General features: G+C 40.2%; 1 protein-coding gene and 1 pseudogene across 2 annotated transcripts; one reads left to right on the top strand and one right to left on the bottom strand.

Moving 5' to 3' along the window:
- MFAP3 (microfibril associated protein 3) lies at positions 1 to 17,387 on the top strand. Its single transcript, XM_082455683.1, has 3 exons — positions 1 to 55; positions 9,781 to 10,245; positions 13,135 to 17,387. Exons 2-3 carry the CDS (start codon positions 9,951 to 9,953, stop codon positions 13,926 to 13,928), a joined length of 1,089 nt encoding a protein of 362 aa, XP_082311809.1. The 5' UTR covers positions 1 to 55; positions 9,781 to 9,950; the 3' UTR covers positions 13,929 to 17,387.
- Positions 4,727 to 9,747, bottom strand: LOC309657787 (large ribosomal subunit protein uL30 pseudogene; annotated as a pseudogene). Its single transcript has one exon. The product of its transcript is annotated as a large ribosomal subunit protein uL30 pseudogene (transcript).
- Positions 17,388 to 17,934: the final 547 nt, after the last annotated feature.

Below are 17,934 nucleotides of genomic sequence, written 5' to 3'. Positions count from 1 at the left end.
GAGAACTTCCGGGCCAAGCAGCCGCTCCAGCCGGAAGAAGCTCGGCGAGGGTCTGGTGAGTGAGGGCTAGTTCGCGGTCGTTGTCGAGGGCTGGGGTGGGGTGGGGGTGGGTTACTAGCGGTGCCGAGGCGTGGATTTGAGCCGGTGGGTTGGGGTACGAGGTGAAGGACGGTGGGGTATCCGCTGCCCTTTTGCAAGCCTGGCCTGGGCTGCAGGAGTTCGGTCATCGTATATTTACGGAGCTCCACATACCTGCCAGGCACTCCTCTGGGCGTTTGGGACATACTGGTTTACGAGCGACTGTGGCTTTGCTCACAAGTAGTTGACAGCCTAGCGGAGGAGACCGACTATAAACAACAAACAAACACGATTATCTAAGACTGTAGTGACTGCTTTAAAGAAAATTAAGCAGAATAAAGTGACGGAACGCAGCGAGGGAGTAAACCTTTTGAAGATCTGGTGAAGAGTATTAGAAGCAGAAGGAATAGCAAGTGCAAACGCCTTATTGTGGGAACAAACCGAGCCAGGTCAAGGAAGAAGAAAAAGGCTACTGTGCGTGGAGCAAAAAGAGGAAGATGAGAGCAGAGACTTAAACTGGCCAACCCTTGTAGGGGCTATGACCCAGGACAAGGATTTTGACTTTTATTTGGAAAACAATGGAAAAGCACTGAAGGTTTCTGTGCCCAAGAGTGACATGCTGTGATTTATGACTTTAGGTTACTCCTGACCCTTCATCAGAAAGATGCACCTCTTCAGTTGCCCTTGGACAGTGGAATGCATGAAACCCAAACTGACAGCCAGAAAAGCATTAGAGACACCCTCCCTGTAGAGATGTGAAAAACTAAGTCCTAGAGAGGTGAAGGCACCTGGCCTTTTAAGAACCCACGTCTTCCAACTCCATTTAATGCTTTCAGAATGACCATTTTAATGTCTCTACATAATAATTGTCACTTCCTAAAACTCTTCAGATGGTTTCTTTTGCTTTGATGGTGCGTCTCTAAATTTAGGGGCATCAGTATCACCTGGGAGCATGTTAAAAATGCCTATTCCCAAAAAAAACTAGAACACTTTAAGTATAAAATAGGTGTTTTCCTCTGATTTTCTGTTGTAATGGAAATGCATAGAATTGGGGGTTTAAGAATAGAACCTTGGTAAGCCACTTAACTGTCTTATCCTTAAAATACTGCTGATAATAATTATAATAAAAAGTGTTCAAACTTTTTGGTCTTAGGATCCCTTGACACTTTTAAAACTTATTGAGAACGTCAAAGAGTTTTTGTTTGTGTGCTTATATCTATCAATATGCCATTTTTCCCCCTCACCCCTTCCCTTGCCCAGAGTTCCCTCATACCCACCCTCACCCAGCACTCCCTGACACCCTCCCTCACCCAGAGTTCCTCAATATGCCATTTTATATATCAAAACAGCTTTTCAAAAAGCTGTTAATTTATTTAAAATGATATGTTCATTACATGTTAACATAAATAGCATTTGTATGAAGAATATTTTCCAAAAAAAAATTATTGAAAAGAATGGCATTGTTTTACATTGTTACAAGCTTTTTTTTAATATCTGGCTTAATAGAAGACAACTAGATTCTCATATCTCTTCTGCATTCACTCTCTTGTGATAGCATTCATTATGTAGCCTCTGGAAAACTGCACCATATTGTGTGAGAATGAGAGTGAAAAGAGCAAATAATTTTCTAGTATTAATACGAAAATCATTTTGAAAAAGTCTCAGGGACCCCCAGAGGCTCCTGCACCACACTTTGAGAATCGCTGAATTACAGTAAGGTTATGAAAATCAAAAGATACATGGGCTTGATTTGTAAGTCATTAAAACTACATGCACAGCAAAGATGCAGATGCCCAAGAAATCTGCATCTTTATTTTTTTTTATACATTTATTTATTTATTTTTGGCTGTGTTGGGTCTTCGTCGCTGCACGCGGGCTTTCTCTAGTTGCAGTGAGCGGGGCTACTCTTCGTTGCGGTGCGCGGACTTATTGCGGTGGCTTCTCTCGTTGCGGAGCACGGACTCTAGGTGCGCGGGCGCCTAGTAGTTGTGGCTCGCGGTAGCTGTGGCTCGCAGGCTCTAGAGCGCAGGCTCAGTAGTTGTGGTGCACGGGCTTAGTTGCTCCGAGGCACGTGAGATCCTCCCGGACCAGGGATCGAACCGGTGTCCCCTGCATTAGCAGGCGGATTCTTAACCACTGCACCACCAGGGAAGTTCCGCATCAGGCACTCTAACGCCAGAGTCCATGCTGCTGACCACATAGCCATGATGACACTGTAACTTTGATCTTGCAAAACTGGAAGAATTGTATTGTGTGGCTATCATTCAAACTATGTATATACTGGACAGGTAGACCTGAAGGTGAGAGTGAGGAGTTCTTTTTTAGTTACACTGAGTTTGAGATACTGGGAGGGTGGGGGGCAGGGGGAGGTTCAGACTATAGAGAAAAAAAATGGGCAAGGAGATCATAAGCCTAAGCTTGTCATATCAATGTCTTTGTGTAGCTTCATAAGCAAATGCTTATGGCAAAAATGATCAAAGTCAAGGGCATAACAAATAACAATGGTTTGAAGCACAGCTTCAGCAAATACAGAAGGTGTTCCTCAGTGTGCCAGAAAATACGCTGACATTTGAGCCAAGTGCCCAAAGGCCAGTGATGAGGTGTGTGATGGCTCTAAGTTACTGTTGGGAGCATAAGGGGTATTCAGAAGCTTTTTGGAAAATGGCCCTCAAAATGATGATTTCTGCTTGCGTATTACTAACCTTTTTATGTTATCTATAGCAGTGGTTGAGTATAAGCACAGCAGCTTTACATTTGTTCTCTGAAAGGATAGAGGAGTGCTAACAGTCTGCTCTTCATTTCCTTTTTCTCCCCTCTGCCAATTCAGAATGCCACTCTGACCATTTGTGTGCCTCATGTAGGGAGCTTCTCCATTTTTCAAGTGTAACAGTGCAGGCTGAGGAGAGTGGATGCGCTGTAAATACAGCCTTGAACGCAGTTAACTATGGAGAATGAACCGTTAACATCCCAGTATACTTGGAGCAAAAACCAGTACCATCTGGGCATCAGTGTTTTTCCTTCCTTTGAATTATCCCAGAACTATTTCTGCAAACAGCTGTTTCCTCAGCCAACTTAATATTGAGCCACAAGAATGGAAGTCAGCCACATTACTTCCTTATTTACTTCTGTTGAGAATTGGAAGAGAATGGAAATATTTCTTCTCTCAGAATTTGGCAGGAACAGCAGCAAGGCAATCTGTTAGGGATGATAGCTTAGGCACTTTTCTTTTCTTTCTTTTTCTTTTTTAATGATATAGCCAATATCCAGAATGATTCTGGAGAGTAAAATCATCTACATTTCTGATTATTCATGATCCTAGAAAAGCTAACATTTTACTGTACCTAGAAGATGAAAAAGGAGTTAGATTAAACTTAAATATCACACTTTTCAGTTATCCTATTCATGCTGAAGAAAGGTAATAAAACATTCTACCAAGTAACTTCATCCACAAGCATAGCGTAGCCCTTTTTAACTGTTTACAGGAAGGTGGCACTTTGGTTTTCCTTTTTGAACTCTTTCTTCTTGCCCTCCAAATGTCAGCTGCTCCATTGATAATAGCAGGCATGATATTATGCAAAGCCCCAAACTTTTAAGTGAGTTGCATTTCTAAAATTCATGAAGTCCTCCTTTCTCTTTTGTGTTCACAGCACAATTACACTTCTCTTCAGTACTTCTCTTGTATATAGTTAGCTGTTTCTGCCCCTGCCTTCCAGGTTTTGCTGAACTCAATCTTTTTTCTCCCACCTGACCGTTTCTCCATTTCCTTCATTGTTTGCACAGTCAGTCTTCATTTTTGTGGTTTTAATTTTGAATAAAAGTAGATAAAGATGTTTATTTCTTTTTTTTAACATCTTTATTGGAGTATAATTGCTTTACAATAGTGTGTTAGTTTCTGCTGTATAACAAAATGACTCAACTATACATATACATATATCCCCATATCTCCAAGATGTTTATTTCTTAAAAAAAAAAAAAAAAAAAAAAAGTCATATTGAAGCCAGGAAGTAGACTTCTGTCAGGAGCCGGAGCACCACGTGTGAGTCCCTCTTTCTCTTCCCCTCTGCAGCTCTTCCCACCACCAGCAGCCCCCATCTCCTGTCTCCTCTCTCTTTCCCTTCTCCACCCCTGTTGTCCTTTCTCTAACCTGATTGCCTCAGCTCCCTATAAGGCTTCTCTTCCTCAGATGGCCCTAACCCACGGTGTCTCAATCCAAATTCCAATAACAAGATTCTTCTTAGCCAGTGGGTTGACTTCCTCCTGGGCCCAAGAAGGCAGGGCTCCAAAAAGGGAAACACGGGCTAGGTAGATCACAACAAAAACTCTCTACCACAAGCTCAGGACACATTAAAAACAATGTAATATAATGGTTGGGCTCCAAGGTCAGTTTACAATTCCTCTTTGATCCATATCATTGTAAAATATTTATTTGCAATGAGAAAAAGAGGAGTGTGAAATTTAAAGACTGAAATTACCTAGTGGTGGTTCCCCTCCCCGCTCCATGTTTTTTAAATGGTTGCATGGTATTCCAAGTAAAAGTGTTTTATTTATCTTAAATAATGGCTTTGCTGTAAGGTGTAGATTTTAGAACCTGAAAGGACCATCAACAATAATAATATCTAGAGCTTATTCAGTGATTACTATTACCAGACTCTGTGTTTTTTATATACTGTCTCATTCAGACATTGCAATAGTCCTGTGAAAATAGATGCTATTATTTTCCCTGTTTTAAAGTTGAGGGGACTGAGGCACAGAGAGATTAAATCATTAACAGAAATCGTAAGGCTGGTTAGAGTCAGAGCCAGGATTCAAGCCCAGGAAACCTGGTTCCAGAGTCTGTACTCTGAACTTCTCCGCTACCCTGCCTTTATCAGAGGCCTGCAAGTATGATGTTCCAGGGTAAACAATCCAGAATGTAATCTGAGTAATAGTTCTCTCGTATTGGAAGTGTTCAGACAGTCTGGAGCAGGGCTGTTGTAGAGGAAATGAGGAAGTATATTAGTGCTTGCTAGTCCATGGACCCTCTGCCTCAGAATCACCCAGGGAGCTGATTAAAAACCATGAATTCCAAGGTCCAAACCCAGAGGTTCTTATTCACTAGGTCAGTAGGTCTGGGGTGGAACCCAGTAATCTATATTTTTAACAAGTTCTCTAGGTGATTGTGATATTCAGCCTGGTTTGGAAACTCTGGACTTGGTAATCTTTTATTCCCACCATTATCTCCTAGGACAAGATGGTAAATGAAGACTTTGAGGGTTAGTGGTTGGTTCAAGGACTGCATTTAGGCATTATGCCTTTAGGATCTTTCGAGATTACAACATTGGCTCTTTTTGTCTCAGAGAATATAACAAGTGCTAGTAAATGCATGTGGGCCTGAATAATTATGATCCCTGTCGTATAACATCCTTCAATTTACAAAGATCCATAACATACTTGATTATATTCAAACTATTCTCTATCAGTGAGTATTTATTGAACATGTGCTAGTTACGAAACATAGCATTAAAAAAATACAGTCCCTGTGCTTAAAGGGCTCATAGGTGAGATGGTGTAGACTGCCTGGCAGTACAGAGCAGCATATACCAGAGCCAGGTGAGTAGTGTAATGGTGAGGGCTACAGGGGTCAGGGAACAGCCATCCTGCATCCAGGTATACTCTGGATCCACGTGGGAGGAAGAGCCAGGCCTTGAGAGGAGGCTCAGGGAAGCTGCATGAAGAAGGGATTCCATACAGCAGTAACACTGCCAGGACACTGTTGCCCCACAGCCCTGTCACGTGGAGGCTGTTCATTCCCCTGAAGCTCCTGCATCTCAGAGCAGGGAGAGTGAGTCCATTTCTTCTATTTCCAGTGTCTTCTACCTTAGCTGCCTTGATCCTGGGGGGACATCAGCACCCCCGTACGTGATCTGCCCCACTTTTTGAGCCTCTCAGTTCTTTGACTGCTTCACCTTGGACAGTTATCTCTTTCACGCACTTCAACCTGCCACTCCAGTTCCCAAAGTCTACCTCCAGTTTTGCTGTTGGTCGAAACTGCTCCCCTCCAGAATCAGGAATCAGACCCATTACTCTCTGGCCACAACTTGTAGCTCTTTTTCCTGAACACCTTCTTACCAGTGACCCCTCTGCTTTTCCCCTGCCCCCTGTCCCTTTACCTAGATGGCTCTCTTGCATTCTCGATTCCCATTTATCCTCAGGTCCTAGTGCACACCTTACTTTCTCAGGGAGGCTTTCTGCGACATGGTTAGCTGTCCATGTTGGGTGCTCCTGTAGCATCCTGTACTTTCCCTTGGGTAGCATTTAGTGTATTTTGTATGTACTTAGTGTCTATGTCCTCTACCCGACTGAGCTCCATGAAGGCAGAGACAGTGTCTGTGGTAGAGTAGGTTGGCACAAAGTAGGTGCTCAGTAGACGCTGTTGAATAGATGAAAATGTATACCTCTGGTCTAAAATAGTAGGTTCTAAACTCTGTAGTAGGAAGCGGTGGGGAGGAAAGGAATGGCAGAATAAGAAATGAGGTGGTATTAGAATAAAGTGGAGTTCTGGGAGGTTTGTTTTGTTTTGTTTTTTTCAGTTTGAAAGCAGTCACTGTTTATTAACTGACCAGATTACAAAAATAATCATGGTAGATACCTTAGTTCATCCTTCAAATAAGCCTGTTGATCTGGTCTTCCCTGTTGCCAGCATCTCCACCTTCTACAAAATGGGTGGTCTTTTTCTTCTTTCCACCTCGTGGAGAAGACAATTTGAAGAGCCACAGGAAGTTGTTTGCTTCTTTGAAACGTTTTCCAACAGTATAGATCTCATGAATCAGACCCTCCATGCAGATAATACCATATTCGCCAAGAGATCGAGCAATCAACACGTTATCCGTCAGGGCAATTCGCTTCTTGTTGATTTTGCCATAAACACGCTTGTAGATCAGTTCATTTACTGACTTCAGGTCTGGGTACCCCCATGCAATGTACAGTTCCACAATTCTCAGCATGTTAATTGAAGCCTTGTCGTGCTTTCAATGGCAAAGGTGCCATTGAAAATCTGACGGAGGTGAAGAAGCTGCAACACCTTTCGAACCTTTGGGCTCACACCATTGATACCTCTGATCCTGATGACAAATGCCAATTTGGGTTCTGCGGGTATGTGGAAGTTGCCAGCTTTTCTTGCCATCCCAGCCATTCGAATTTCAGTTCTGTACATCTGCCGGTATTCCCTGTGATAGTGCTTAGCTTTTTCATAGATAAGCTTCCTCCTTGCCTTTCGAAGCATCTTTTGGGCAAATTTCTTCCTCAGGCACTTGATCTTAAGCTCTGCGAAATTCTTTCACTTTTTCTTAAGGGTTTCTGGCACAGCAGGAACCTTCTTTTTCTTCTCTTCTGCACTCTCCATGGTTCCAGCCGGGAAAGAGCTGTTTTGCTTTGTTTTTGTTTTCTCCACAGAGAGCAGGCCTCCAGCTCAGAGCCTTCAACAGATGGCAGTATCTCTAGAAGTTAATAATATGACTTTGTTGGCATTGTGCTTATGTGTATAGTTACTTTTATCTACAGATGTGATACAGACTTTCCTTTTAACAAAATGTATGAAAGAAAAATGAGTTTTTTAAAGAGAAGCATAAATAATAATTTGGTTCATGGATATAGCAAAAAAAAAAATCATAACAGTAGAAGAGATGAATGAAATTTGGGAAATGCCAACTTGGATGAAGCCACAGATACTCCTTATGGAAGTCCTGGGGAAAACTTGGAGCACTTTTTCAGCACACTCATTTCCTGTCACTGTTGAGAGCCACGAGTCTAGAATAAAGGACAAAAATCACATCTGCCAATTGTAGTGAAAAAGTTGGGAGCTTACATACATCAAGCCCTAGCACAGTGCCTGGCTTACTTCAGTCATTTAATAAATGTTACTTCCATTGTTTCCACCCTCCACTCCCTCCTAACAGAGACCAGGATTCTCCTGCTAACGTATAGTATACTCTTAAAGGGCAAGTCACAGTGAAGAGGTTAGATCAGATCACTTCTATAATCCCCTCCAATGCCTAAGTGCTTTGTTTCCTTTAGTGTCATTTTAGTGGGGTTTTGGAAAGAAATGGAAACAAGCACATGTGTTCATCTATTATGTATAGCAAACTCTGAAGTTCTTTGTTTTACTCTAAATAGTCCATCCTTAAATTTGAAAGAGAAAATTATTGTCATCATCCAACCATCCTTTCAAGGTCTAATGAAGATTAAATGATATTTACAACTTAATGTAATTTAGACTTTGAGTAGTTTAACGGCAACAATGATCAATTGCTTTTTATGTTGTATGATCAAGCAGCTTTCACGTGAGTATACAGGGGAGTAAATGTCATTTCCAAAACTAATTATTTTGGGCCCTTATAAGAAATAAAGCTAAGTGTTTCATCCCATATTTTATAGAAATAGAATTTGAAATATTTCTTTAAGAGTCACTGATTTTAGGGGCTTCCCTGGTGGCACAGTGGTTAAGAATCCACCTGCCAACGCAGGGGACACGGGTTCGAGCCCTGGTCCGGGAAGATCCCACATGCTGCAGAGCAACTAAGCCCGTGCGCCACAACTACTGAGCCTGTGCTCTGGAGCCCACGAGACACAACTACTGAGCCCACGTGACACAGCTACTGAAGCCCGTGCACCGCAACGAAGAGTAGCCCCCGCTCGCTGCAACTAGAGAAAGCCCACGTGCAGCAACGAAGACCCAACGCAGCCAAAAATAAATAAATAAAATAAATTTGTAAAAAAAGAGTCTGATTTTAAAAGAGGAATCAAATTACCAGGAAGTTCATCATAATCACATAGATTCTTAGACTGGGATATCATTTTGCTTTTATTTATGATAGTCTACTCTTCTTTTAAATGGGTCTGACAATCTTCCCTGTAGTTTACATCTGTATTTCTACCAACCAGACGTTTAAGGTGTCAGTTCCTCCCTTAGCTAATTTTATAGACTTTGAGCTAGAAATCTGGTGTTTTACAAACTTAAATATACTGAATTTTGTTTCTTGATATTGAAGAAATTATTAAAGGAAAATTCTTTTGTCTAACATTCTTGACCAAGAGGGAGGTTCTGTAGCCTCAGAAGTCAGTAACTATTTATGTACATGTAGTAGTGCAGTTTTCTTTCTAATGTTAAAACAAAAAAACTACTTCAAGGAGCCCTGTATTATTTATATCTTATATGTCTGTGTACTTGAATTACTCAAATTTTGAGCTCCATAGTTATGATTATAATGTACCAGTTGATTTAAATTATTGATATAACAGCAGATGGTAATGGGGCAGGTTGGAATAAAAGATCATTAAGCTAAATATTTTAACCTTCATTGGCTCCCTGTTGCATGGAGTTTGTCAGAGTGAAATAGAATCACAGCAGTTCAGAACTAGAAGAGCCCTTAGAGATTGTCTCATCCAGTCCCTCATTTGACACATGAGAGAACAAGCCCAGCTATTTGCCAAGGACCTAGTTAGTTAGTAGCAAAGCTAGTACCAGAATCTAGGTCTTTTGTTTCCCAATTCAGTGCTCTTTCTACCGATTCTGTTGGGATTTTTAGATGGTGTTCTCTCTATTTCACTCCCTAATGTTGATGCCAGTTATTCTAATCAGTATCACATCTATTTATTTTTAGGACATAGAGTTTCACCCCATTATGAGTCTTTCTTGGTTAAACTTTATATCTGGCTTTCTTTTAGGTTGGTCTCCACTCATCTCTTTTAATCTTGAAGACTTCAAAATATACCTGGATCTACCTTTTTTTTTTGAAAACTCCAATACCAAGCAATCAATGACCCACCGTGCTCTTGTTATAATATAGAAGCTTTTCAATTCTTCAACTCTAATCAAGATTTTCTCCCATTTTCCCATGAAGCCACATTGTTGTCTATTCACTTTAGTGGTGAGTGTTACTGTGCCAGCTGCTTTTGCTTTGGAAGATGTAGGCTTCAACCAAATGACCCCACTGGGAGCAAATCATAGTTCTTCCAATGCATCATTTCTCCCAAGTTTTGAACTCTCAGCAGATTCCCACTCAGGTGATGATGTCATCATAGCCAGAGAGGGAACTAGTGTTTCAATCGAGTGTCTTCTCACAGTCGACCACTATGAAGGCGTCTATTGGTACAACTCAAAAGGGCAGCAGCTGGATAACAGAGACAGAGGTAACTATGCCAGAGTATAATTAATCAAGGTTACTCATTTCCTATTCTTTCTTCTTGGTTTTAAGGCATATTCAACAAGAAATCTCTAAGATAAGGTACTACAGTAAATAGTTAAAACTTTGGAAGGCCTGGAGTATTATACCTATCAGAAAAAGCAAAATAATGGTAATTACTTAACCAGAAGAAAATAAATAGAGAATAGTTATAAATTTAAAAGATGTTCACATAATGATGGTGAGCTATTTTCTCTCCTCTTGGTGAGCTGGTTTCCTTCTTCATTCAAGGTAGACTCCATCAGGGTTGCTGCATACAGCTGTGCAGGCTACGCACTGCACAACTCCAGGGGCACCATTCACCTAGACTGTAATGTGAGTAGTACAGTGTGCTGGCCCTGTGTGAATACAGCAAGAAGGATTTGGGTTAGACTTAGAGTCATAAGTAAAAATTTTTTGCTCAGAAATGAGTTACTAAAAATGTTGGAGGAAATCCAGGATGTTTTTTTAAAATAGTTATAAAGATCTGTGCATAAAACTTTGTCCTTCAGAATCAGAAGGGCACCGAGGAGGAATTCTATAAGCCCTTTCTATTCTATACCTTAATTTACTTGAAAACAGGAGAGTTTCCCTTGTATTTTTTTTGTCTGTCAGTCTTAAAAGATCACACAAACATCATAATAATGTGACCAAGGTCTACTTTTTGACAGGTTTTTATTTGATTTTGCTGTTTATGAACCCGTAAACACATCTTAATCAGAACACTATTTCCTTTAATTAGTGTTCTGTTAGAAAGATTTTTTTTTTGAAGACTACTTGTGTTAAAACACCTTAGGAAGAAATCTCCATGAAATATCAATGGCATAAAGATTAAATTCTGGGATCCTCACAAGCTACACTTTTTGGAAAAGGCCCGTTTATATTTTTTGCTAGAAAGATAGTCTAATCTCTTGGAATATAAGAATATTTGGCTATTCATATTAGAGTGGAAAACAGAAAAGGAGACAGATGGTGCTTCCTTCTAAAGTATACGCTAAACATTTTAACCTTCTACAAACTGAGTAACTGGCCACCAAGGGATTGAAGAGTTTGGATGTTAGAAAGAACAGAGCTTCTTAAGAATATAGACCTATTAAATCAGAATCTCTAGAGTGGTGCCCAGAACATGTATTTTGAATGTGATTTGGGGTTCCCTGTTTGGATCCACTGAACTAGACTCTTATCTCCTTTGGCTCTAGGGTCCTAACAAACCATCTAAGATGTGAATTAATCAATGTGATTATTACAGACTGACTGTATAGACAAAGCTTAGGTTAGGATGAGACCAGCCAAGTGGAATGGCAGTTTTATTTTCCTATTTTGCCCTTACTTTGAAAACCACTAACATCTGTCATTGATGCTTTCAGCAGCAGCTCTGGACAATTATATTAAATTTTATGAATCTCAAGTGAGAAGTTTAAAGAGCATCTTAGTCTAGTATAAGGTTCATAAATCTTGAGCTATTATCAGCAAGTGAGCTAGAGAGTTTAGATTGTGGTTATAGTGGTTGATGAATGGAGTCTATGTAGTTCATCATACCGTGGAGTCACAGGGTATCCTTTTCATAGCTCCAAGTTTATAGAACAGAAGCATATAAAATAATGACTATATTCATAACTACATGTTTTCCTCTTTTTACTTTAGTAAAAATATAACTATAGAATTTAGATAAATTTTGATGATGTTAAGAATGGGCACAATCCACAGTACTTACTAATTGATGTGCCACCCAAATAATCCCGAACCATAGAATCTCAGGGATGAAAGAGATCTGGAAGATTAGACACTGAAATGGTGCTTAACAAGCAGTCACCCAGCCTCCTCTGGGACACCACCTCTAGGCATTGGGACTCATACCTACACCGCACATTAGCCCATCTATCCCATCTTTGAATGGCTTTCACAGTTAAAGCACAGAGTACAGTGAGAACTTACCACAAAGGTGAGAATTGTGCAGGCAGAGCCAAGTTGGGTTTTTTTTCCAGGTTATTAAAGGATGTTGAATCACGGTGGGTGGTCAGTGTGCTTTGTTTTTCATACTCATGTGCTTTTGTATACGCGTTCCCTGAATGAAGATACCTTCATGTATGGAAGAGAGGCAGCATGTTTTAGGTTTAAAACAAGCCTAGACATCTTAAGGGCAACTTTTTTCTCTCTCCCAAGCTGGTCATTTAGCCTCGTTTGTGAAACATATCTTTTGGCTTGTGCTTCATTTACTCTTGCCAGAAAAACAAGATATTATCATCAACCAACCTTTTCTAACAAGACAAATTAACATGTGCAAGGCATGCCAGATTAGCCAGTTAGTAATTGAACAAATGCATTAAATTGGTAGGGTTTTTTAAAAATAGTTTTTGTCTTACATAAATAAGTTCATTATTGAAAGTAAGCAGTTTAAAAGGAAGTAAAAATTACTCATAACCCGTTATATAAATAACCATTGTTTTATATTTCCGAGGCACATCCTTCTAGTTTATGAGAAAGTCTCGGTAGAGACTGTGATACAGACACACACACACACACATACATATTTCTTTTTAAGTTTAGTCATTTAGCATTATGTCGACACACCTGTCTCCCTGAAAGGCTTCTTACATCTAGCGGTGAAAAGGTAGTTATGATAATCATTAGTGTCAGGAAGATCTTGATTCCCTTTTTTAAGTTCCAGGCTGTTTAAATTCTGACTCTGAACATAAAAAGTCTGCTCTTTCTTACATCTTTTAAGGAAATAGCAGAACCTAATAGAAGAGTTGATTTAAAGTACTCTCATGAAGAGGTGGAATATTGATAAGGCAGTTGGCATATTTAGTAATAGTATTCTTTATGCTGTAATTTTTTATTTCTGTTGGGTTATCAGGTGGAAAATGGTTGGTTTCTGATAACTTCCTGAATATCACCAACGTAGCCTTTGCTGACCGTGGGCTCTATACATGTTTTATCACCTCTCCGATCCGTGCCTCCTACTCGGTCACCTTGCGTGTTATCTTCACCTCGGGAGACATGAGTGTCTACTATATGGTTGTTTGCCTGATTGCCTTTACAATCACTCTCATCTTGAATGTCACACGGCTGTGCATGATGAGCAGCCATCTTCGTAAAACTGAGAAAGCCATCAATGAATTCTTCCGAACTGAAGGGGCAGAGAAACTTCAGAAGGCCTTTGAGATCGCAAAACGCATCCCCATCATCACCTCAGCCAAGACTCTGGAGCTCGCCAAAGTCACACAGTTTAAAACCATGGAGTTTGCTCGTTATATTGAAGAACTGGCAAGAAGCGTCCCTCTGCCACCCCTTATTCTGAACTGTCGGGCCTTTGTAGAGGAGATGTTTGAGGCTGTGCGAGTGGATGACCCTGATGACGTGGGAGAAAGAATTAAAGAGAGACCTGCCTTGAATGCTCAAGATGGCATCTTTGTCATTAATCCAGAGATGGGCCGGAGTAATTCACCAGGAGGAGATTCGGATGATGGTTCCCTGAGTGAACAAGGCCAGGAGATAGCAGTTCAGGTTTCTGTCCACCTTCAGTCAGAGACCAAAAGTATTGACACAGATTCTCAAGACAGCAGTCATTTCAGCCAGCCTGATGATACAGGATCTGCTGACTTGAACTCTAACTACAAAGATGGGGCATATGAAAGCTGCCAGCTGTGAGCTACCCCAGTACCCACAAAAACGGCTCTCAGAAAAGGAACCTGTTTCATGCAGGAAATCACATTTTTACCAAAAGATAAGTAGGACCTTCCCCTTGCTAACATTAAGCACATCAGAACATGAATTATTACCAAAATCTTTCTAAAAATTCAGTGTTTTCCCTATCTGATCTTTCTCAGTCATTTACCGTGAGCTTGATTAAATGACACATGTTGAGATTTAAAGGGGCCCGAGACATCAGCGTAATGGGGAAAGTACCACACCCAGAATCACATGGCTTCTCTTCTGGTCATGGTTCTTCCATTGTTAGGGCTGACACTTATCTTTAGGCCTCAGTTTTCCCACTAACAAGATGAGGGATTTGCACTGTATGATTCCTAAAGTCATTTCTGGCCCTCTAACTTCTTACCTACCACCTTTAAACCAAAAGAATCTTCATCCCATTTCTGAATAAACCCTTCCCTAGACTTTGAGTCCCTTTTTATGGAAAGGACCAAGCTGAAACTTCTTTCTGTGATTTGGATTCCCACACCAATGCTAGGCATAGAGGTGTGGGTGTTTTTCAGATGTCTTGCTGGTGGAGCATACAGTTGTATATGCTAGGTTGAATGTCTCCAGTGTAGCCCATGTCTGTATTATACAGATATCAGGGAGCTAACTGCTCATTAGTAAGCTACTTTCCATGAGTAAATTGGAACTTGTGGGGGTGTATCATGTCTTTTTAACTTACTGAGGCATCATTTAGCTCGTTGAGCAGGCAGTGATTTCCCAACTGCTCTCCAAAAGTGAACAGTTCGTTCCTAAAGAATAATGTCTTCATTGTTTTTAGAATAAGAAACAATGTCAAATCATCTGTGTCTGGTAAATTAATGGATTTTGACGTTTCTGTTCATAGAATTTCTCAGGCTTTCCCTTTTTAAAAGTACTGGACTCTATGAGATGGTTCTGTGTTTGGAATCCCATTCCAGGAGAAAACCCACAGCTGAATTCCTCTTTAGACCTCTATCAACACTCTTGCCTTCCGTGGTCTTAAATACGGTGCTAAAGGTTGCATGCCTCCTTATCTTGTTCGTCTTGTTTATATTTTATTGTTGAGGTTTTTATTTTTGTGTACTTCAGGTGTAGAATTTTGAGCTAGGGCTGCTTTTGTGGCCTTTCCGAGAAGCACTAACCTGAAATAAGATTAGATAATGGTGTGTGGTGTGTGTTACTATATTAAATATACAGATACTAATACAGATGGATATATATACACACACATACAGGTGATCTAGACATAAAGAGGGAGAAAAATTATGAGGGATGCCACCTGATTCAACTGTGTATAAAAAACACTTAGGACAGTATTTCTTGCCTGGCTGAGATCTGATATAATGGAATTGTACATACTCTTCAGAATAATTTCTTCAGCTACAGTAAGCTTGGCATCATATAATTTTAAGAACTTGGCAGTGGAACTCCATGTGCTTCACGTTTCTTCATTTGGCTTCTGATTACTGAAGCATTACTTGAACAGAGGTTCCTGAGGGAAATGTTCGGGGGAGGTTTTTATCAGGATTTTAATTCAAGGTTTCAAATGGAGGAAGGCAGGAAATTCGAAGTGTGACCAGATAGAACTCCTTTCTCCTTTGTGAAGGCTTATCAGAAGTAATACATCTGCTCTGGATAGCATGAATGAATCGATGTGCAGTTTTATCAGATGGTATTACAGATAATGATAATGCTGCCTTTTCTGTCTCTCAGGCTGTTTCCATGGAAACCTCCAGAGCCAAACAAAAGCTACCCGTCATTTAGCCAAAGCTTGTCTTGGCTCATAGACCTGTATTTCTTTAAAGAACACTGTTTTCATACATTTGGGTATGAGAGCAAGGGCTCTTGAACATGCCCTAGATTATAGAACACTTTTTCCCTTCCCAGAATGTTTCTCTTGAAAATGTAAAAAATTTTAAAATCCCTTGTCTGAGGTCTGTTCCCTGAATGCCCCTCAGATCTTTAGATAGCACCTTGCAACCTGTCCCAATATAGCAGGTTTGGGGTCATTTTTAGAATGTAGCTTGTCACGTTAAAGAGAATGGATTTACCCCACATGTTCTCATAACAGACATGGGCGTTTGGGACCTTAATGTAGACATATTTAATGATCAAAGTCCTGAGAAACAGGGCGTTGGAAAAATACAAGAAATATTGGGAAAAAAATAAGTTTGCACAATACTATATAACAATTAAGTATAGGCTACTCCAGTGTATCCTAGATAAATCACTTTAGAAATGTAATGGTGACTTAATTTGGTGGCCAAAGTAACTGGATTACTTTGAGTATTCCAGGTTAAGGTGCCACTGATAAGGAATTAAAGTAGGTCAAAATTTAAGTGGAGCTGATATTACTTTCTAAATCTAGTTGTTCAGAGGAAGAAAACCACACTCACTAACATTTTCTGTAGCTAATCAAATACTCTTCGTATATCATTAATACTCAGGTTATCTTTTTGTAAAATCCTTAACCTTTTGAACTTAGACTCCAGTCTAACAGTCTTTTGACAATAGTGGTAGTGTAATTATCCTTCTGTCTTGCTAGATTTTATGGTTAGTGAAAATGCCTTTACTCAACAAACTATATTTGAAATAGTTGTCATCTTATTTACAAATTTTGTCTTGTATTGTGATTTAATGAACCTTACTGTCCTTATGAAATGAAATGGTGGCTTTGTGAAATAAATTTACCAAAAATAGACATGTGAACATTTTTAGAGATTCCTTACCAGCTGAAATCAGACAGACAGGCATCTTTTGAGCTGATAACGCAGCTAGTTTATAGGCAGTTTGATAAGCCTGTCCTCAAAGTCACATCTGTTCTGATAGTTTAGTTCTTGAGTCTGGCCCAGTGAACGTTTATATTTCCTACCAACTACCTTGATATAAATATCTTGGGAGTCGCTGACCTGGAATGGTTGTGAGAAGGCTCCCGGCTCCTTCACCTCCCTTACCACGTATTTTAAAGTCGAAATACCCAGCTTCCCTTTTGTCCTCCAGCCACAGTGAACCCCTTGGCACAGTCCCCTCCACGCCCTGCATGTAGTTACACCCTAACTCAGACTTTGTATTCTGTGTCACAGAGCAGCATGGGAGTGTGAATGCTCGTTTTCCAGGGCCCGGCCAGTCGTGGGTGCTAGCCTTGCCTCCGCACACCAGCTACGGTAGCACAAGTATATCAGATTTCCTGAATCACCATTAAGAGAACACAGTCTTTTGTCACCTAGGCCAGCAATGCTAAAAGTGCTGAGCCTTATGCATAAACTCCTAGGTTCTCAACGCATTTCATAAAAGTAAATGAGTTGTTTAATATGGTTCAGATGATGTTTAAATGGTTACCATGTTAATGAATACTTACATTATAATTTTGTCCTTTTTTTAAAAAAAGTTGTACTTGAATGTAATGTATTAAATGTTCAATGGAGTATATTTCATTTGTCTGAAGTCTTCTATAGAGATACATTCATTTTTGTGTGTCATGGAATTTGATGTTAATGATTTTAAACAGGAGTAAATTTGAAGTCTATTTGGTTTCTACTATGGCTACCCATTTGAATTTTACAAATATTTACTAAGCATCTATATGTTTTTGGTGCTATAAGCCATACTGAGATGGGTGTCCTGCCCACAGTTTACCATGAGAATGTAGTTACCAGACCATCCTCACTAGGCCTAAATACAGCAGTTTCCCACTTCTGAGGTAAAGTATTCCTAGGAAAGGGAGAGCTTGAGCAAAGCCTAGAGATAGGAAGATTTAGCACATGTTTTAGGGAATCTGTGATTAGTTTGTAAAGTTTGTGATGAGGTGTGGCATTGGGAGGAATAGCCGTGGTAGAAGCAAATGTCTGCAGTCCCATGGGTGTGAAAGCAGGCATGGAAAAGCACAGGCTCTCAGGAGACAGGCAAAGAGAACAAGTAGAGGTGCCACTCATTACTGAATTGCCACAGGCTCCTTAGAATGAGCACCAAGCCCTGT

Source organism: Balaenoptera physalus (genome assembly GCF_965194825.1).
Source record: "Balaenoptera physalus genome assembly, chromosome: 3".
Lineage (NCBI taxonomy): Eukaryota > Metazoa > Chordata > Mammalia > Artiodactyla > Balaenopteridae > Balaenoptera > Balaenoptera physalus.
Note: the sequence above shows the minus strand (reverse complement) of the source record. Positions and strands in the feature narration are given on the sequence as shown.